This window comes from Herpailurus yagouaroundi, unplaced genomic scaffold (assembly GCF_014898765.1).
Source record: "Herpailurus yagouaroundi ecotype Mexico unplaced genomic scaffold, PumYag 77, whole genome shotgun sequence".
In the NCBI taxonomy this organism is placed as follows: domain Eukaryota; kingdom Metazoa; phylum Chordata; class Mammalia; order Carnivora; family Felidae; genus Herpailurus; species Herpailurus yagouaroundi.
The window spans coordinates 9,579,034-9,601,263 of NW_024412388.1; the positions used below are offsets into that span (position 1 = coordinate 9,579,034).

General features: G+C 54.6%; 1 protein-coding gene across 1 annotated transcript in view; it reads right to left on the minus strand.

The window, feature by feature from the left end:
- Positions 1 to 22,224, minus strand: part of LRRC38 (leucine rich repeat containing 38) — a 35,281-nt gene extending 13,057 nt beyond the window's left edge. Inside the window, exon 1 of the mRNA XM_040461866.1 lies at positions 21,558 to 22,224. Coding sequence (XP_040317800.1) covers positions 21,558 to 22,224 — 667 coding nt within the window. The remainder of the gene's footprint in view (positions 1 to 21,557) is intronic.
- Between the last annotated feature and the right edge of the window lie 6 nt (positions 22,225 to 22,230).

The following is a 22,230-nucleotide window of genomic DNA, read 5'->3' on the forward strand; positions in this document are numbered from 1 at the left end:
CCAAACTTCTCAGTGCACCTTGCCTGCCATCCCTCAAACACCCCAAGCACAGGTGACCTCAGGGCCTTTGCACCTGCTACCTGCGTCTGGCCCACTCCTTCACTTTCTTTGGGCCTCTGCTCAGATGGCGCTTTATCAGAGATGCTCCCCCTACTCCACCCCCACCATGATCGTTCTCCAGCCGCCCCCCAACGTGGCTTTAGTTTTCTCTATAGCACTCAGCACCACGTGACCTATGACGTATGTATATACTTGTTTATTTTCTGCCTCCCTGCCCCTCCCCACTCCAATGTCATTTCTGTGAGGTCAGGCTTTTGGTTTTGTTCCCTTCTGGATTCCCAGTAACTAGAACTCTCAAAACATATTTTTGAATGAATAGAGATAGGATTGGAGAATGTGGCTTAGCTGTACAGCCACGAAGAGTTTCCTAAACCATCTCCTGTGACAGACAGACCGTCCCACCTGATGTCCGATTGTGCTGGACAAGCACAGACCCTTCCCCTGCAGGACAAAAGTCCTTCTCCCCACATTCAGCAGCAGATAATTCTCCGTTCCCTACGATGAAAGAGAAGCTGTGTTTCTCCCACGCTTCTCCCTCTCGAAGGCTGGAAATTCTCAGCACTCTTTGGGCACGGATGGCGTGGGAACAAAGAGCCCCCACAAATAGTGGGGGCAGATCAGCTAACCCCCTGGAGGAACCCCAATGCCTGGTGCTCTTCTAAGCACTCTGCACTGTCTACGCTGCTTTAATCCACAAAACAAACTCTGGGGCAGCACTGTGACGACTGGTTCGCAGGTAAGGAGACAGAACAGTTGTGTTACCTGCTTAAGGTCATGCAGCTAAGAAACAGTAGAGCCAGGATTTGGCATCAGGCAGTCTGACTCCAGGGTCTGTGCGGTCAGCTGTGACCCTCCCCCCGTTGCCTTCAAAATGCTCCCCAAAGTTCTTGCAGGGGATACTAAGCCCCAGTGGGTCATATAATTACGCCAAGGCTGCTCGGTAAAAGTGCAAACCCAATTTGGAATCCATGCCACCTCCAGAGGCGGCCCCAGCCCAGGGTTCTCAGTGGAAAGAACATACAAGGGCATGCTCAAGGATCTGGGTGCTGTATTTGTCTCCTAGGGCTGCCCTGACGACTTACCACAAACTGGGTGGCTTTTTTTTTTTTTTTTTTTTTTTTTTAAGTTTATCCATTCATTCTGAGAAAGAAAGCATGGAGAGGAGGGGCAGAGAGACAGAATCCCAAGCAGGCTCTGAGCCGTCAGCACAGAGCCCGCTGTGGGGCTTGAACTCATGAACCGGGAGATCATGACCTGAACTGAAACCAAGAGTTGGACACTTAACTGACTGAGCCGCGCAGGTGCCCCCAGACTGGGTGTCTTCAAACAAGTTTACTCCCTCACAGCTCTGGAGGCCAGAGTCTGTAAATGAATGAAGCCACAAGGCCAGGCTCCCTCTGAAGGCACAAGGGGAGAAGAGGTCCTGGCCTACTCTGGTTCTGCTCCAGAACTTCCCTGCTTTACGATGGCATCGCTCCACCTTCTGCCTCTGTCTGTCAAACCTCCCTCTCATAAAAACACACCTGGCAGGGGGTGCCTGGCTCAGTCGGTTAAGCATCTGACTTCGGCTCAGGTCACAATCATAGTTCATGAGTTCGAGCCCCGCGTCGGGCTCTGTGCTGACGGCTCGGAGCCTGGAGCCTGCTTCGGATTCTGTGTCTCCCTCTCTCTCTGCCCCTCCCCTGCTCCCGCACACATGTTCTCTCTCGCTCGCTCGCTCTCAAAAACAAAAATGAATAAACCTTAAAAAAATAAAAAAAGAAACACCCGTCATTGGATTTTAGGGCCCATCCTAAATCCAGAATGATCTCGTCTTGAGATCCTTAACTACATCGGCCAAGACTCTTTCATCAAATAAGGTCCCATTCACAGATTCCAGGCTTTAGGACTTGGACATATCTTTGGGGGAACACAATGCAACACACTCCAGGTGTGTCTTATATGGGGGACAGTCCTCTCCTGCCCTTTGGCTTCTCCTTCTCTGTGTCTCCTTATTTGGAGGCTGCTCCCAGGTTTCATTCTGGCCAATCACCTCTCACCCCCCTGGGGCTTCTTAAAATGCACTCTTTTCTGAGCTTGCTTCCCGGGCTTCCCTTCCATTGTGTGAACTCCCCGACATCCCTGCAGTGAGTCCCTTCCTCGCTTATGTCAGCCAGAGGTTGGCTTCTGCTGCTTACAGTCAAGAGGCCCCACAAGTGGACTGCATGAAAACGGAGTTCAAGGGTGAGCTAAACGCCCATGCTTTCAGCCTCTGTTTCCCCGGCTGTAAACCAGCTGGCTCTCCGCAGCTGTCCTACAAAAGCATGTGCTCCGTGGCCGCCGGGTCCTGAGGGGGTGGAGATGTTTTGGTGCAGCTCCCACCCCCTCCTGGGGAGATGACACAGTGGAAGGGCCCCGCTGATGGGAGGTTGAGCTCCTACCTCTGTCTTGCTAGGGGGTTCCCTCCCATCCACATCCACCGTCCGCCGAAACAAACTGGGGTCCAGCTCATTCCGGCCGAGGCCAGAAGGACACCACCACTCCTTCCCTTTAGAAACATTTCTTCCTTCTCCACGGGGCGCACTCCAAAGGGACATGCCTCCTTCCTCGTGCAGGGTGGCCAGCGCCCCGCCCGCTGCTGCTCTGTCCCCTTGACTGATGACTTCTCCCAGCAGCTGACACCGGAGCTGGAGAGGGTGAAGAGCTGCCACTCTCCCAAAATAGATGGTGACACAGCGGGTGATAGATTGAGATTAATCTCTTGCCCCTTGCCAACAAACAGGCCTGCGGCCAGAGGATCTCTTGGGGCCCTTCCCCTGATCCGGCCTCCCGGGAACTGCCTAATCCAGATCAGCGATAGGCTGTCCGAAGCACTTTTTGTCATCAAAAATATTTTTTTGTTTTCCCAACTCCACTTACGCAAAGCCTGTGTATACGCTGAGAGAAGAGAAAGAAACAAAAAGAAGCAAGATAAAAGGACCCATAAATACATGTTTAACACACCGGCTTATACCTTTCTAGATTTTTTTCTGTGCGTACGTGTACATAAATCGTCCAAGTAGGAACCTGCTCAGCCACTCTGTTGCATAACCATACTGGGAACCTCTTTCCATTCGACCAGTATAATTACCAAACATCATAAGTAACGGTTGCGGGCACTGCATTACGTAGACGAGTCATAATTTACTTACACAATCCTAGAACACTCTTCCAGAGTGACTTCTTCCTAGGAGCAATCTGCTATGGGCATCGATGCACACATTCTTAATTATCTCCCCGCGATAACATCCCCACAGGTTGAAGACTGTCCGCTGAACTTGTGCCAGTGATGGGATTTTGTCACTTTTTCGTCTTGGCCAATCTCAGAAGCCATAACAGAGCACAATTATTGATTTAATTTACATTCCTCTGATTACTAGAAGAGCTAAATGTTGTATCCTGTGCTCACTGACCATTTGGAGTGGCTCTTTCGTGAACTGCCTGCCCAGGACCTGTACTAAAAACTTCGCGACTCTTATCAAGGGGTGAGAAGGCCCTGGGGCCAAGGAGGGTGGGGGGAGAGAGTGCAGCTGATTGTCTCCACCCAGCCCACTGCTAGAGCTCCAAGTCCCAGGGAAGGGGCCTCCGCTCCCACCCCCTGGGAGGAAGGACCAACCCCTGGGCCTCCGTCCCACTGCGCTTGGCCAGCGCTCACCCTCCTATCACTTTCCTCTCCTGCACTCCGGAGTAAGAGGGCTCAGTTTGGGCCGGTGAAATCCTGCCAGGCCCTGCCTGCCAGCCTCCCGGAACTGCAAACCCAAAGGATCAGGAGACAGAATCACCCTCGTGTTCTTTCACATGCTCAGCCAGACTTCCAGCCAGGGCTTCCTGATTTCACAGCAGCATAGAAGGTTAGATCCAAACGCATCTGTGACTCTACCCCCACCCCACGTCTCCCCTTTATTTGGCAGACGAGAGGTCCAATGAAGTTAGACACCCTGTCTAAGGTCACATGGAGGCTGGATGGAGCCCAGGTTCCCTAACTCCTAGTTTTGTGCTCTTTCCAAGCACCCAGCTCTTAGTTTACTATGAGCACCCGAGGTTGTGGGTACCATGGCCCTATGCTGTAGGCTCTTGGTGTCGCAGAGGAAGACCTCTCAGCGAGGCCTCCCTGCACGGACTGCAAGGGAGTGGGGCGCTGGGAACGGCAGCTCTAATTTCCCGTAGTGCTGGCCTTTGTTCCCCACCGTAACTTTCATTAAATATGGGCTGCTGCATCAGGGGAAATTCCCAACTGTCCTCCCTGTCTCGGCCGCAGACACTCTGTCTGATTAAGCAATCAGCTCATTTCTACCAGGGGAAGATGCACCAGCAGCGTCGGGTCAAGGGCTCCTGCTCGGTCCTGGCCCCACGGAGCATGTTCCGTAGAACGGGCAGCAGAGTGCAGTCGGTCCTGTGCCAGGATTGTGACTCCAGCCTGACCGGCAGCCCTGGACCTCAGGACACCCACATCGGTCACTGCACATGCACAGAAGATCGACAGACGCACAGTGCAGTTTTCCAGCCCGTCCTCCTCCTGGTAGGAAAGGAGCAGAGATGATCACCGAGGGCTGAACGTCTTATTCTCTGGGGAGGCAGGCGCTCACTTCCACTGCCACCACCCGCACCACCATCACTGCCATCATCTCGGCTATCACCATTACTACTTCTCCCACCCGTCCCGTGGCCACCATCCCACCATGATGTCTCCCACCCGTCCCAGCCACCATGGTGATGTCACCGCCCGTCCCATGGCCACCATCTCTACCATGATGCCCACCACCTGTCCCAGCCACCATGGTGATGTCACCGCCTGTCCTGTGTCCACCACCTCCACCATTTCTGCCACTCTCGTCACTGCCACCTCAGTAGCAAACACTATTTGCTAGTGCTAGGGATACGCACCTGTGTCTAGTTGTTATCGATGATCTAGTTAAAGAGAACATTCTGGCAGGCTCCTCTGTGTGGGGAAGTCTAAGACTGGCCCCCTGAGGCTGGTACCTCCCATACTTATAATGATCAATGTTCCACATTGCCATGGAGTACTCAGGGTCACCCACTGTGGCTCCCTCTCTGGACCTGTCCTTTGGAGTTCTCATTGCCCCAAGGAAATCTCTAACAGTGGGCCCACTGGCCAGGTGGGTACAGTGATGTGTTGAGTGTGTTGGGGGTAAATGTGGGGCGTGCATGGGAAGTGGGCCCCTTCCAATTATACTGTTGAGATGACATTCGATAGGGAAGTCATATTTATTGCAACTCCTACTGTTTACCAGGAACTGTGATGGGCTCTCCATTATCAACTCACTGAATTCTCTTCCTCAACAGCCCTTTGGACCAGTGCTTCTCACAACGGCGGGTGATTTTGCCCCTCCGCAGGCATTTGGTGATATCTGGAGGTATCACCACCTCTCTCTCACTCATGTCAGCCTGCAAAACTGAAACCTTGTCCCCATTAAACACTAATTCCCCATTCCCCTGACCCTAGTCCCTGGCACCCTCCATTCAGTTTCTGTCTCTATGAATTTAATTCCTGTACGGTGCCTCACATAAGTGGAAGTTAGAGTGATTTTGTCCTTTTGTGACTGGCTTGTTTCACTTGGTGTAGTGTCCCCAGGGTTCATCCCTGTCACAACAGGTACCAGAATGTCCTTCTTTTAAGGCTGATTGATACCCCATTGTAAGGACAAACCACATCTTGCTTGTCTATTCATCTATCGATGGACACTTGGGTTGCTTCTACCTTTTGGCTGTTGTGAATAATAGCGCCATGGACCTGAATGCACAAATGTGAGGTATGTTTTAGATGCAGAGACCAGGGCTCAGAGCAGCTGTGTGGCTTTCCCAAAGTCACACAACTCGTCTGTGAGGGCCTGGACTTAAAGGCAGGCCTGGCCGTCACCAAAGCCCATTCTCTATCCATCACACCACGGTGTCCTCAGGACCGTGTGGGCTCACGCACACAGTGGTCATTTCTGGAACTTCCCTGGGCTGCTATCGGGCGGACAATTTCATCCCAGTTGCGAAACTCGCCTTCATGTCTCCCCATCTCCGCTCACCGGTGCCACCTTCCCTCTCTGTCTAGGCCCCATCCATCCTTCGCTCTTAGCATGTGAGACCTGCCTCTCTCTGGAGCTCCCCGGCGGCTGCTTACGACGGTCACCCCAGGACAGCTGCCCGCGACCTGCTGGCGTCGACGCCTCAACCGTCTGTGAAACCAACACAGCAATTCTGGTTTTCTTGGGAAGTCAGGAATCAGATTGGATTTTTTTGTTATATTTATGAATCTGCCAGCAGCTAGGTGGCCAAGGGTAGACCTGGGGTCCCCGGAACAGACACCTCCCCTTGCAGTTTTCAGTAGATCCCAGCACTGTGACAACTGGTGTCACTGGGGCCAGAGTTGTGCCGTGTTTGGAAGTGACTGCGGGGTCAGGGGTCGGCAGGGGCTGGGGTTGGGGGGGTGTCATTAGAAACAACCTGTGCAGGCAGAGAGGCCCTCACCTTTACTGACCCTCCACTTTCACAGGTGGGGAAACAGACCCAGAGAGGCGCCGTTAATTCCCTGCGGTAGACAGAAGAATGCTCCCAAAATGCCCGTGCCCTAATCCCCGGAGTCTGTGACTATGTTACCTCATACGCAAAAGGGACTTTCAAGATGTGTGATTAAGGTCTTGAGATGGGGAGAAAATCCTGATTATCCAGGCGGGCCCAATGTCGTCACCAGATTCCTTGTAAGACGGAGGCGGGAGGGCCGACCTCAGGGAGGAGATGTGACAGAGGTCACAGTGATGTGGCCCACGAGCCAAGAGTGTGGGGCAGCGTGTTAAAGCTGGGAAAGGCCAAAGAAGCACAGCCATCTCAGGCTGTAAGACCTGACGTGTTTTTTTAATATTTATTTACTGATTTTGAGAGGGATAGACGGAGGGAGGGAGAGAGAAAGCTGGAGAAGGGCAGAGAGAGAGGGAGACAGAGAATCCCGAGCAGGCTCCACACTGTCAGCACAGAGCCCAAGATGGGGCTTGAACTCCCAAACCGTGGGATCATGACTTGAGCCAAAACCAAGAGCCCGACGCTTAACCGACAGAGCCCCTCAGGTGCCCCCATGGGACCTGTTTTGGACTGTAGACCCACAGAACTGTAAGATTATAGATCTGTGGTATCCTAAGACACTGATTTTGTGGTAGTCTGTTACAGGAAATGAACACAAAACCAACACAGTCCCCAAGATCGTACAGTGAGTCGGTGGCAGAGCCCTGCCTGGGAGCCAACTCTGAGTCCTGAGCACCTGCAGCGACACTGCGTATTGGTGGTTCAGCGTGAGCCTCCGGAACTGGGACCCTGGGGAGGCGACACATGGGTGTTGATTTACAGCTGATAGTGATAACAGCTGGTGTTTATAATGGGCTTTCAGTGTATCAGGCACTGTGCTAAGCCCATTACAAGGGTTCTCTCTTTGACCCTCATGAGAGAGTCATGAATATTATTATTGTCCATATTTTATACATGAGAAAACGGAAGCCGAGAGAGGTGAAGTGATCTGCCCAGGCTCACCCAGCTAGTAAATACAGGAGCGGGGTTCAAATGGTGGGGGCTCTCGATGCAAAGCCTGAGTTCTCAGTCATGGTGCCACATCCCCATCTGGTGAGTGATGAGCGATATGAGACAAGAGCACCAGCCCGGAATTGGGGGGGCCTTGACCTTTGTCTGCTATTCACTAGTTTGCTGTGTGGCTTTGGGCACGTCACTTGTTCTCTCTGAGCCATGTTTTCCTAACCGAAAATGAAGAAAGATACACCAGAAAACTCTATAATCTAAGCTTGTTGAGTTTTCTAGAATGTTCCCTCCAAGAGAGCAAAGTCACTGCCATGTCCTTCACTTGGCGCTGAATTTGTTTTCACAGATGTTTGGTCTGCTCTGGTTTCTGCTAAGACATTCAGGTCCTCTTTGGATTCGGGCCAGGCTCTGAATCTGGAAAGCTCACTGACTAAGTGGGGTTCTGAGCTCAAAACAGAGGCTCTGGACCCGAGAGGATGGGCTCGTAGAGAAGGTACCCTGGTTTCTGACATGAGATTTGAGAAGCTGTACAGTGACCGCTGACAAGGATCCTGGAGCCATACCTCCACTCTGGCTGGTGTCCTGGGCCAAGTTACATTAACCTGCCTGTGCCTTGGCTTTCTCATCTGTAAAAGGGGGTGATGCCAGCTGGAAACATTCTCCCGGGAAGACACGAACAGACTCGGAGCTATGCCACCCACTGTAGTAGCCACTGGCCACATGTCGAGAAGTTGATACACGGCCAGTCTGCAGGAGATGTGCTGTAGGTGTGCAATACACCCCAGATTTTGAAGCCTTAGTGTGAAAAAAGCAACGAGAAAATATCTCATGAATGACTTTTCTACTGATTCCAGGTTGAAAAAAAATAACATTCCGGATATGCTGGATTAAATAAAATATTAAAATTAACTTCACCTGCTCATTTGTGGCTCACTTTGTCTTTTCCCTGGGTGGAGCTACCATAGGGTGCTTAGCTCAGTGCCGGGGACACAGTAAGACACAAAATAAGCCACGGGGGGGGGGGGGGCACCCTGCTCAAGGCAGGGGGCGGGCAAAACCCCCAGAAAAAAAAACAAGGGCGATTTGCACCTTGAGGGCTTATGTCCCCAACAGGCAAACAGAGTGAAACAATTTGCTTCGAGGTCATAAAATCGTCCTAAAATCTGACGGCTGGACACCATTTTGGAGGCTATTCAACCCCAGCTCCTGGGGGTTTGCTGGTAATCCTTGGCGATCCTTGGCCTGTGGACCTTGACCTCTGCCTTCATCATTACATGCCTTCTCCCTTCCAGCCTGTGTCCAAATTTCCCCTCTTCATGAGGGCATCATTCGTGTTCATCCTTTAGGGCCCACCCTCCTGACCTTACCCTGACTAGATACATCTTCAATGACCCTTGGATTAATCACGTTTCTGACATCTTAGGGCCTTGCTGCCTGGGGAGTGACAGCCCCTCCCAGGATTAGCCAATTCCTAGAGACAGAAAGTCAACAACCAGCTCAACAGCACACCTTTGATATGCAAACTGACTGGTCCACACCCCCACCCACCTTTTCCTGTCAGACTCTTGTGGTCCGGAACACCGTCTCGGGCCCTGGATGACGCCAGGGCCAGGGACCTGATGACTGGCGACCACCCCTAAAGCGCCCAGCCTGCCCCAATTCTTCAAACAAGCCAACCCCAAAGCTGCCAGCCCGTCTACCTTGCCCCTTCCTCCTGCAAAAAACACACTAAAGATTCTTGCCTGCACCTTCCCGTTACCCCCTCTGCCCCCCCGACCATCCCTGGTGCCTCCCAGGGCAGTCCTGCGTGGCATCCACACTTCCTCTTTGTAGAGATCTGTGAGTGCTAAGTGTCCTCCTTCGTGGCGGTCATTTCTGTGTCTGCAGGTCTTACCGGGCCTGATTAAAACAAATCCCAGCGACATTTAAAACAACCCTATCTCGGGGCACCTGGGTGGCTCCGTGGGTTAAGCGTCCGACTTCGGCTCAGGTCATGATCTCATGGTGTGTGAGTTCGAGCCCCGCGTCAGGCTCTGTGCCGACAGCTTGGAGCCTGCTTCCGACCCTATCTCCAAATAAAGTCACAGTCTGAGTTACTGAGGGTCAGGACTTGCACACCTGATTTTGGGGAAACATAATTTAGCCCACAGCATTCTCTTTCTCTTTCCATTCCTTGCGGAAGAATCTGCAAGAGCTCCTCAAGTCAGGGTCCCAGCAGGCGAGTGTGGCCCACCCACATGGGTTATTGGACGGGAATCTAACCGAGGGGCTGTTTACAAAGGTGTGGACTGGCCTCCGGAAGTCAGCAAGGGGCAGTGAGGTAGCCAGGGCTCTGTCAGGGGGACGGGGCGGCCTTACCTGACAGGATAAAGGGGTAACCTGGCGAGGCAGGAGAGCTGCGGCTAACGCAAGTGTGTGCACCTGTCTGTCACGTGCTGTATTAAAAATAAAGGTAAGGTGGGGGAGGGGGAACATAATACTTCCCCGCTGCACCAACATGGAAAAGCACACAGAGGAAAAGGAATAAATTAAAAACTCTATGACATTCTGGAAAAGGCAGATGATAGAGACAGTAAAAAAAAAAAAAAATTAGTGTTTCCCAGACAGGGGTTCCGGAGGGAGGGGAGAGGAATAGATCCACGCAGCACAGGACGTTTTTAGGACAGTGAAACTCCCTGTGTGATACCACGATGGCGGGTACACGACATCATCCATTTGTCCAAACCCATAGGGTGTACATCACAAAGAGTGAAGCTGCTGTAAGCTGTGGACTTTAGTTAATAATAATGTAATAGTATCATCAGTTCCTCTATTGTGACAAATGGGCCAGACTAATGCAAGGTGTCAGTAGTAGGGAACTGAGCCGGAGGGGGTTTACGGGAACTGTCTGTATCATCTGCTTTATTTTCCATAAACCTGTAACTGCTCTAAAAAAGTCTATTAATTATTTCTTAAAATAAAATAAAACAACTCTTACACCCAGAGAAAAATCACCAGTGGCACTTGGCTGCCCGCTTTTCCACTCATTTTCCCGTGGGACCTGGTTCTTTCTCCCGGCCTCCCCGGGGGCTCCCCACAAGCTTCCCCGGCCTCCCCGTTCCTGCACTGGCTGGGCAATCTTTTCTCTCCGCACCACCCCCTCCCTCTGCTCCCGTCCCCACCCACGAACATTAGAGCTTTTCCGTCATCCAGCAGTTTCTGTGACCTGGAACGTCCGCTCTCTCTCCTGTGTCCTATCAAGGGGGTACAGAGCGTTGGCTGCTGGTCGCTGTTCTGTGGTTCTGTCTAGGGGGCTGAAGACCTAGAAACCATTGTCTTGTCATTTTACCGGGTTGACAATGGCCCTTCTCTTTCGCAAATGCTCCCCGATTTTCTTCTAAAGCTTTTTCATGTCAGTATTTCCCTGATGACCCGGGGGGGAGGGGGGGAGGACAGACGAAGAAACCAAAGCCCAGAAGAGTTAGCAACCTGCCCAAGTCAAGGGGGTGGCAGTGGGGGCAGGATGTCCTGACCTCAGTTCTAAGCTCCCAGCCCCTCAGCGTGACCGTGGGCAACTTTCATTTCTGATGCAGACAATCATTTGTGGTGGTTGTGTTTAAAAACAGATATTGTTGGGGTGCCTGGGTGGCGCAGTCAGTTAAGCGTCGACTTCAGCCAGGTCACGATCTCGCGGTCCGTGAGTTCGAGCCCCGTGTCGGGCTCTGGGCTGATGGCTCAGAGCCTAGAGCCTGTTTCCGATTCTGTGTCTCCCTCTCTCTCTGCCCCTCCCCCGTTCATGCTCTGTCTCTCTCTGTCGCAAAAATAAATAAACGTTGAAAAAAAATTTTTTTTAAAACAGATATTGTCTCGTTGGCATCTTGTGAAAAAGCAAGGCTATCCTGATAACTTTGGGGGGGGTCTTTTTTAAAATTTTTATTTGTTTATTTTTGGGAAAGAGAGCACAAGTGGGGGGCGGGGGAGCAGAGAGAGAGACAGAGACAGAGACAGAATCCCAAGCACGCTTTGCACTGTCAGTGCAGAGCCCGACACGGGGCTCGAACTCATAAACCGTGAGATCATGACCTGAGCCGAAATCAAGAGTCAGACACTTAACCGACCGCAGCACCCAAGCGCCCCTAACTTTGGGGGGTCTTTTCTTGATATCGAGAGGGAGAAGAGGGGAAAATACCCTTGTACCTCCTTATTTAAAAGACAGCTGCTGGCGGGTAGGACCTGTGGCAAGGGAACCCACCCCAGAGATTCTTGCTAGGAGCTGGGGTCTCTTTGGACCCCTCATCCTGTGACCTGGAGGAGGCTGACTCAGGAGGGAACAGAATCAGCCAGAATCCGAGCAAGAAGGAGTCCTCACTGCCATCTAGCCCGGGGGCCAAAGACTGGAAGTCAGTCGGAGGAGCACAGCCACCAGCTTGTTTGGGGAGTCCCAGAGGGTGCTCTAAATTATCTTTCATGCGCATGTGTTCTCTGGTTCTGCTCCCGCCCCACCGTCTCCAGTGACTCCCACCTGCTACCCCGAGGGGCCTCTGAGGCGATCTAGGGTCCCACTGACAGCTACAGATGCAGCCAGGACCGGGACCCTAATTCCTGCCTCTTTGGTTTGGGTTCACCTCTAAGGATCTTCCCTTTAATCCCGAGGGGTCTGATGCTCCCTCAAGGTCCTGACACTTGCCCTTGGCATTTATGCCACGACCAGCCCAGAGGATGGGGGTCATGGGGCACCAGGGGCTCTTCGATCAGCAGCCTCTGAAGCGGACAGGCCAGGCTGAGAGCCACCGGGAGGATGTGCTGTAAAAACACAGTGCCCACCTGCGTGGGTCACCAGACACTTGGGATTTGACCAGCCATGCCGAAACCCAGTGGGATTTGTAAAGCTGTGTGCATATCTGGTCCGTGCATCAGCATTTCTATGATCTGCATAAAGAGAAAAAAAAATAGCTCCTATGTGTGGTGGTGAAGGAAATTGCACTTTGAGCTTCTTCATATGACGTCACTCGAGGTCAAAGGGCAGATGCCATCACCTGTATTTGACCGAGGGGACACTGGGACCCAGAGCATCAGGGGATTTATCTGCCATCAGACAGTTAAGTGGAAGCACGGCCACGGTCACAGATGCCTCACGGTGGCTGCCCAGCCCCCCGCGCCCTGGCAGCCCTTGGGTACAATGTCACCGCGGCTGTACCCCCAGCCGACTGGACTGAGAGGGACAGCTCCCAAACGGAGCCAGACACAGCCTCCTACAGGGACCTGGAAACCGGGACCAACAGAGCACAGTCTCTCCCGCCCCCCGCTGGCCTCTTGAATGGAGTGGTCTGCTTTTGCCACGTGGATGAGGAAGTAGAGAGAGCCTGTCAGCACGTGGAGGGGAGAATAAGGAAGTGTGGGAGGCAGAGATGAGCGGGACAGAGGCCCTGTGCTCCCTGTGGCCTCCCAGATCTCGGCCACAGCACTTCCTGGGGCCCGACGGCCTGGGACCCAGGCTTGCCGGTGACACCCCACATCCTCACCAGAACCCCTTCTGTTTGCTCCAGATGGAATCGGCTTCCGGTTCAGCTGAGATCAATGGCCTTGGTGACACAAACTCTGTCCACCGGCCGCTCACCTGCACCTTGCACAGCAGAGAATACCAGGGCACTAGTCGCCCCAGGACCCCCAGATGGCCGCCCCTTCGTCCTGCCAGCGGTGCCCCAGCGGAGAGGCGGGCACAGCTGCACCCCCCTCCTCCTTCACAGTGGAGAGCCCGAAGCTCAGGGGCCGGCGGGGTCTGACCGGATCACACAGATCTGGTACAGGAACCCGCAGAACCTCCCTTCCAGGCCTCTGCCTTTGCTGAAAGATGCTCTGGATAGCCTTTGCTGACCACAGTCGGAGAGGGCTATGTGCTGAGGACAGAAGCCAAGGCCAGTGATCTCTGTGACAGAGGCCTTGGGCGCGTCTGCTCGCATATGCCCACAGCCCCACCGAGCCCCTTCTATGCTGGGCGTGGCCCCAGGTGCTGGGGACACAGCAGCGAGCATGCTGTTCTCTGGGAGCTCATGTGTCTGCAGGGACACGAGATATCTCGTGGACAAGGTAGTGTGGACCTCGTGGGTGCTCTGACATAAACGCAACAGAGCTGGGCTGGGGGTGGTGCGGGACTACCTAGGCAGGGGGGACAGGGGAGGTCTCGGAGGCGGGGGCGTCCACCTGGGGACCTGAGGGTGAGGGAGATACAGCCATCTGAGGAGGAAATGTCCTAGCGGGAGAGACAGCAGTAAGTTCAGGGTCCCGGTTGGACAGTGACACTTGGCGTGTTCCAGGGACAGCTGGGGGTCGGTGTGGCTGGGGTGGGGTGGGCAGGGACGGGGGAGCGGGTGAGGGTAGGTCTTCTGGGGCATGGGAGGGAGCTGGCTTGTTCTAAGCGCAGGGAACGTCATCGTCCAAACATGCCACATCCTGTACCAGCCTCTGGGGGTTCAAGGAGGAAAAAGACGTATCTCGTGTCCTCCGAACAGGCCACTCCTGTGACCTGGCAGTCTCAAGCAGTGGTCACAGAGACAGTACAGGATCCAATGAGGTCACACAGGAAAGGCTCCCAACCCAGCCTCGGGGAGCCAGAGAGCTGGAGGCTGCGGGCTAAGTAGGAACCAGAGACATAAAGAAGTAAAGGTGGGGGAGGGGAGGGAGGGCGGGAGGGGAGGATCGGGGACCTGTGACGGCTGCAGCAGAGCCCTGAGGGCAGGAGCCCAGGACAGCTCCCCAGGACCTGGGTCATGCTCCCTGCGGTGGGCCTGTAACGCCCACGTTCAGGACAAACGTGCTATTCTGCAAATTGCGTCCCTTCCGGGTCCTCACGACAACTCACATAGGTCCGTGGAGGTCCTGCTGTGCTATCACTGACACAGCCAGCCCGAAGGCGACGAGGCCTGCCAAGCCCTCCCTTCCACACCACATCCAACACCACGAGATTCTGGGATAGCGGAAACTGGACGGGCCACTGGCTGGAAGGCTCGCTCTTCGGGTATGTGAGTCCGCTGGCAGCCAGCTAACGGCAATCGGGGCCTCTCCGAAAAAAATGCCCAACTGTGTCCCCCAGGGCTGCCCTAGTTGGACAGGAAGGTAGGTCCGCCGTCCTACGTTGCCCAGCGATGAGGCTGCCCTTTGAGTTAACTGACAGAATGGCACAACCAATGTGACATTTCCAGAGAGATCCTGTGTTTGGGACGAAGCGGCAGGCCTCGGCCGGGCTCTCCTGGGAGCCAACAAGACAGGGCGAGGTGGCCTTGTGTCACGTTTTCGGCTCACTCTCCACCGGGACTGCAGACCCCGGTGCCCGTGAAAGCTGACGCTCGGCCCAGGATGCCGGTGGTGACGGGAGAGGTGTCACCCCGTGACTCTACTCTAAATAAGAGATGAGTTAAGAATACACCCGCTGGTCACAGGACATGCACAGACCCGTCAAAGGCACGAGGGAGACCACCTGCCAAAGGGAAGAAGATCTCAGTCAACCTCCGCCAGGAACGTGGTTCTCAGGTGTATAAACATACCCAAAACATCCGCTCGAATGGTCAGATTAAAGAAAGAAGATGTCCCTGTTTTGTCTGCTGGGAAACAGGTTTAAAAATAATAACACATCACGCTGGGAAAGACGTGGCAAGACAGGTCTTCCCTGCCTGCCAATGGTGCCACCTCCCTAGGGTGCCATTAGGCAAAAAACGTATCCAGACCAAAAACGTATGGTTTAACCAAAAAACGTATGGTGAAAACAACCACAGACTTTCACCCTGCATTTCCGCTTCAAAGAATTTGCACCAAAGAAATGAAATACCAAGAAGCATCCACAAGCTTTACATGTGTGGGATGTTTAGATCAGCACTGTTTATATACCAAAAAAAAAAAAAAAAAAAAAAATAAAAGATAAAAAAAAATAAATCACATTTCTAACAACAAGAGACAGGTTCAACGAATAGATCCATAAAATGACATATTCTGTGGCCATTAAAGGTTAGATTTTTGGGGCACCTGGGTGGTTCAGTCAGTTAAACGTCCGACTCTTGGTTTTGGCTCCGGTCATGATCTCACGGTTTGTGAGTTCAAGCCCCGCATCGGGCTCTGTGCTGACAGGGCAGGGCCTGCTTGGGATCCTCTCTCTCTGCCCCTCCCCAGCTTGTGTGCGCTTTCTCTCTCTCTCCCTCTGTCTCTTTCTCTCTCAAAATAAATAAACTTTAAAAAAAAGTTACATCTTCTAAATCTTTTTTTTTTTTCACGTTTATTTAGTTTTGAGAGGCAGAACGTGAGCAGGGAGGGGCAGAGAGAGAGAATCTGAAGTGGGTAGGCTCTGAGCTGTCAGCACAGAGCCGGATGCAGGGCTTGAACTCACGAACCGTGAGATCATGACCTGAGCTGAATTCAGACGCTTAACCGAGCCACCCACTTGCCCCAGGTTACATTGTCAAAGTACTGTAATGACAGGAAACTCTCACAACCCAATAAGAGAAGAAAAAAACATCAGTAATAAGATCTATAATACCACAGCAATTTGTTTAAAACTATGTATGTGCATAAGAATACGACCGGAATAAAATACAGCAAAACTTTAGTAGTGGTGGGATTTCGGGTGGTTTCTATTTCCTTCACGATACTCATCTATCTTCCCCACGTATACAAGGAGGCTGTTATGGTATAATTGGGAAAATAAAACTGCTTTTATTTCTAAAGAAGAAGAAATAGAGTCACCTTGGAGTCACCTGCAGCCCCGAATTGCCTCCAGCAAAGCATCAGTTTTCGTCCCTTTCGCTGAAACACTGTTTACTTTGTCAGTGTGACAAGGCGTCCCCACTTGTCTGACCAAGCCAGGCCCTCATTATGTCTGACACATGAGAAAAGGAAGTAGGTCACCGGCAAGTGGGGGCAGCTCCCCCAGCGAGCAGTGAGCCGGGGCTGGAAGGAGGGGTTAGTCACGTCACTCGCCCCGGACGTTGCCTGTCACGACACCCCTTCCTAGAGAGGGCTCGGGGACCCCCAGGAGCTGGGCCCCCCAAACGCTTGGATACTCCAGGCACTATAGTGGACCTTCTCTAGGAGGCTGCCCACGCAGGGGACCAGGGTTACAGACCCAAAGCATGACCTGTGGCCCCCCTGTCCCCCTTCCCACCCCCAGCCCTTCCTTCCCTCCCCATAGCTGCCTGTGTCAAGGCCTTGGGGTACAAGATAAGCTCAGATCTCTTCGCTGGGACCGGGGGCTGTGACCTGCCGGCCACGTGCACCGTGGTTAGGGACGGTGAAAGAAGGTGTCTAGGCAATTTGGCCTCCACCTGGGACCCGCATGTGCCTTTGATGCACTCTGGGGCGTGGTGAGGGTTGTGGACAGTCCGCGGGCTCCATGCACCTCCGAAGTGGAGCACAGACACAGCCCGTTGCCTGTCCCTAGGGTTTCTCGAACCCAGGAGCCTTTCCTCCCTGTGGCTCCCAGATCTAGGCTGGGGACAGGTGAGGCGTCCTGGGAGCCCCGAGTCCTGAGTGCTCTGCCCCCACCCTACTACACAGAGACCACGGCCCCCTAGATTCCAGCAGAGGACTCTCTAGAGGGACCTGGCCTCCCCTCACCTCAACTTCCTGATCCTTAATGAGGACAAGATTCCCTTTCCTTGAAACCATCGAATTTTAGAGTTGGAAGGAGCCTTAAAGTCCTCCTACCCACTCCTTTGTTCACAAAAGAAAAATCTGAGATACTGGCACACAGCTAATGAGCTGCTTACTGACCCAAGACAAGACCTTGGGTTTCTAGAGATGCAGAGGCCCTCCAGGGCTCCTCCTACCTGCAGGGGCCTCCGTGTATACTGAAAGCCCCAGGGCAGGGGGTTAAAAATGCAGACCTTGGGCCCCTACCTGCAGCGGCTTACTCAGTAGGCCTGGGGGCCCAAGAATCTCCTTTTCCACCAAGCTCCCTTGTGTCTTCATTCCCAATCCATCTCACTGGGCTGCTAAAGAGACCAGGTGCTGGGCCAGCACGAAGCTTTAAAGCTCAAGGGTGTTACCTTGCTGCTCCCCTCTTTCCAGACCCTCCCACCCTCTCCCTCTCTACCCCGCGGCTCGCCTGAGTGGTTGCCGAGGACTCTTGCTTCCAGGTCTGGAGTCCTTTCTACCTAACGAGGGATGGTCACTGTCCCCTTGGCAACACACCGTCCCAACCTGCCTGGAACCCACTGTCTCACCAGACCAGGTGCGGGATCTGGGGCTGGAAGGTCCACCAGCTGTCACCCAGGGCAATCGGAGACTGGGGGGGGGGGGGGGTGGGGATATTCTCGCCCTCCTCCCTGATCTCTGCCCACCAGAAAGAGTGAGCTGTAGGGTGAGGCACTCCTGAGTACAAACTCATCTCAGCCACTAACCACATGACCGCAAACCGCCTCTTTGCATCTTGTTGGGTAAACTGTGGGCAAAGGCACCTGCCGGGCCCAGTTGTATTAAAGGGGGTGGCGCTCGTAAACTACAAAGTGACGCACACCGCAAGGTCAGGCCAGTTATGTCGAGCCAGGGTGGCTCAGTTATGCTGAATTTCAGAAAACAACAAAAAACTTTGTGTGTAAGTATATCCCAGAGGCTGCGTGAGGCATACTTATACTAAAATATTATGCGTTATTTATCTGAAGTTCAGAGTTAATTAGGCATCCTGGGGGAGGTGTCCCTTGGTTGTTTGTTTAGGTTTGTCAGCTTTGTTTGTTTTGTGGCTCAGTTGGCTGATGGGCATTCCGGCAGGCAGGCATTCGGTCTCCTCTTCCTTCAGACCCAGCCCCAGCCCGGCAGTCCCTCCTAAGGTCCCAGCCCCAGCCCTGACTAAGCCCCAAAGGAGCCCGGATGGAGGGGACCCGTCATCCCCAACACGTCCCTTCCTCCCGGCTGTGGTGTGGTCTGTGAGGGGAGCTCTCCCGTCAGCACAGCGGCCGCACGAGAGGTTAGCCTGGCGGATGAATGTATTTTTGTAAATGTCTGAGCCTGTCAAGGTCACTTGCTCTGCTCCTTTCTGCTTCTCTGGGGCAGGGGACAGGGAGGCGAGGAAAAGGCAATGAGGACAGGATCCCTTTGCTCCTGCCTTTGAACCCCCTCCCCCTGGGGGAGGCAGGGCACTTGTCTAGAAAACCCTGCAGCTTGGACTGACTCCACGAAGCCCGATTTTCCTCGGCAGGAAGTGGGTGGCCACATCGTGGCAGGGGGCTGGAAGCCTTGAGGGCCCCGTGTGCCCCCCAGCTGTTGTTAATTCTCTGTGCCCTCACCTCTCCGGGCCTTCCTGTTAAAACAGGATAATAACAACAGCACTAACACTTCCACAGGGTTGCTGGGTGCCGGGCACTGTTCTTGGTGTTTCATAAACCAAACCTCTTTAATCCTCCCAATAACCCCAGGAGGTGGGTGCTAGGCATCATGTCCATTTCACAGAGGAGGAGACCAAGGTCACCCAACTAGCAAGAAGTCGAGGCGGGATTTGGGCCCAGTCTGGTTCCTCAGCCACGCTGCCCTGAGCCTCTGCGAAGACGCAAGGCGCGAGGAGGAGGGACAGGGCGGCTGGCTTCCAGGGAGCACCCTTGCTGTGCTAAGCACCGCTGCGCCCTCGCCAGAACCGACCTTCTTCAAACCTCACCGCAAACGACGCGGGGGACACTCTTACTGCAATCTGAAGGCAGAGGCAAGGGAAACTGAGGCTCAGAGAGAAACGTGAGTCAAAATCGGAACTCAGCCCTCTTGCGTCGAGGCCCCGGGCTAGTTCCCTCGCCACGCACCCCGCTGTGGCTCGCGGTTCTCCGGACGCCGCTCTGGCCACGCTCACGGCAGCCCCCATGGAGACCACGCGCCCCCTCCTCGCCGCCTCTGTCCTCTCCCCGCTGAACCAGACCGACCGTCAACCAGGGCCCGGACTCTGCTCCTTGCTCTGAACCTGTCCATCCTTTCCCCCCGCCACACATCCCCATCTGGTGTCCCTTTTCTTCCCTCTATCACAGACCCTGGGAGGAATAGCACCTTGCCGTCTCACTGCCCTCTACTTTCGCCCACATTATCCGGTTTTGATCCAGATGACCACGCGGTCAGATGGGCCACCCTGCATTATCCGTGTCCCAATTTCACACGGGAGGAAGACAGGGCTCAAAAAAGTTAAGGGACCTGGCCAGACTCACCCGGTTTTTTACACCAGGACTCAAACCTGTGTCTTCTGACTCTACATCCAGGGTTCTGTAGACACCTCAGGGGTCAATCAAAGCTCTTCCTTCCTTTCTTTCTTTCCACGTTTACTTATTTTTTGAGAGACACAGAGAATGAGAGCATGAGCAGGGGAAGGGAGGGGAGAGAGAGGGAGACACAGAATCCGAAGCAGGCTCCAGGCTCCGAGCTGTCAGCACAGAGCCCGACGCGGGGCTCGAACCCACGAACTGCGAGATCATGACCTGAGCCGAAGTCGAACACTCAACCGACTGAGCCACCCAGGTGGCCCTCAAGCAAAGCCCTTTAGAGATGAGGAGTCTGAAACCCAGACAGGGTACGAGCCCCGTGCGAGGTCACAGCCATCCGTGGCAGAAGGGAGACTGAGATCTAGAGCCTCCAACTCTATAACACCTTGCCCTCGTGCAAGTGGAACCAATTGTGCCAACTCAACTACCAACAGGGCTTAGGGAGGCCAACTCCACCCAAAAGCAAAGGCAGGAGCGGTGAGAACCAGGGCGTACCGCCATCCCACAATGACGTTTTTATCTGGACACTCCTGTCTCCCGGAGGTGGGGAGGTGGGGAGAACCAGGCGGCTGAGTGAAGGCAGGTCACATCTGCTTAGGACTTGCTCACGTGGCGGAGCCGGCCTGGGCTGAAAATGCCAGCTCAGGGGCCTGCGTCTGCTGGGGAGTGATTGCCCCCGACGCCTGGGGGCCGTGCTTAGGAAAATCTGGAGTGAATAAGGGATCACAGGAATTCAGGGCATAGACGAGCAACGACCTTGAAATCGCCAGAAATGGAAAAAAGATACACCAAAGCGAAACCCGCATCTATGTCACCTATTCTAACGTGTGACTTACAGCTCTGGGTCCCACTGTGCCAAAGCCTTGGGGGCAAGGGGGGAGGCTCTGCAAGGTCACTGCTAGGACCGATGCTTACATGCTCGCCAGTGGAAAACTGGAATCCACTGAGGGTAGGGACATTCTGCCTGCTCCCCATCCTGGGCTCATCTCTGTGGATGCCGGGGTCCCTTCTTCTCAGCTCTGCCTCGCTTCAGGGCCCCTTAACTTCTGTGCCCGCTGTGTCCCCATCTGCCAGAGGGGTCCGTATGTCCATGTCGCCACTGGAAAAGCACGCCAGGAAAGGAAAGGGGGCACCGGCCTGCAAGGTTTTTGTTCCGCTATTTCACATCTGGGCTGCAAAGCCCCAGAACTGCGAATCTTTACTGCATCACTGGCTGTTAAGCAGGCTGCCATCACTCCTCACCAGAAAGACCTCTCATCCCTCTCAGACACCAGAGGTGAGAAACAGACCTGCTCAGGCTCTGGAGGCTGTCGGAGAGCCCTCAGAATTGGCTGGATCCTTCTCAGCTCTTTCCCACACGGGAGGGCGTCTTGCCCTCAGGAGGGGCCCCGAAATAATCTGTACCCACCAGGACTAGGACCCAAAGCCCGATGAGTCCATCTCGGACGTGGGTAACAGAGGGATGGTAGGTCCCTAACTTTGGTAAGTGAGTTGTTGGAGAAACAGGTGTAGAAGCATGGCATCCCGGCCCAGAAACCCCAGAGAGTCCAGATGTGAGCCGGCCCACCCGCTGTCCCCGGCAGACCTCCGGGCAACGTTCAGGCTGGGAACCTGCCTGCGCGACACTCCTGGGGCAGTTGCTCTGAAGCACCCAGTGTCCGCCCCCCCCCCCACCTCGTCCGGGCCGGACCCGAGGCCGTCTGCTCCCTCCCCGTCACCCCCAGCCCAGGGTACGGGTCCCGCCTGCAGGCTCACCTTTGGGCAGCTTGGACGCGTTCTCCTGGATCCAGGAGAAGAGGTGGGCGAAGTCGCAGTCGCAGAGCCAGGGGTTGCCGTCCAGACGCAGGGTGCGCAGCGCGGGCAGCGCGGCCAGGGTGGCCACGTTGAGGCTGCGCAGGTTGTTGTCGTTGAGCTCCAGCACCTGCAGCGACTCCAGCGTCTCGAAGGCGGCCTCGTGCACGCCCGTCAGGTTGTTGTTGGCCAGGCTCAGCTTGACCAGCCTCCCGGCCGAGCGGAAGGCTCCGGCGCCCAGCTGGGTCAGGTTGTTGTAGCTGAGGTCGAGGAAGGCCAGCTTGGCCGAGCCGCTGAACGTGCCCTCCTCCAGCGAGCGCAGCGAGTTGTTCCTGAAGTCCAGGTAGACCAGGTCGCCGTAGAAAATGAAGAAGTCCTCGGGGATGCGCTGGATGCGGTTGCCGGCCACCAGCAGCTTGCGCACGTCCAGGGGGAAAGGGTCGGGCACGCTGGGCAGCCCGCGGTCGCGGCAGTCCACGGTGTGCGGGTCGGTGCAGGCGCAGCCCGCGGGGCACGCGTGCCCGGGCCGGAGCAGTAGCAGCAGGAGGAGGCTGCGGACTCCCAGCGCGGCGGCGGCGGCGGCGGCGGCGGGGGCGCCGGAGGGGGCGCGGGGGGTGGCGCGGGGGCGCATGGCCGG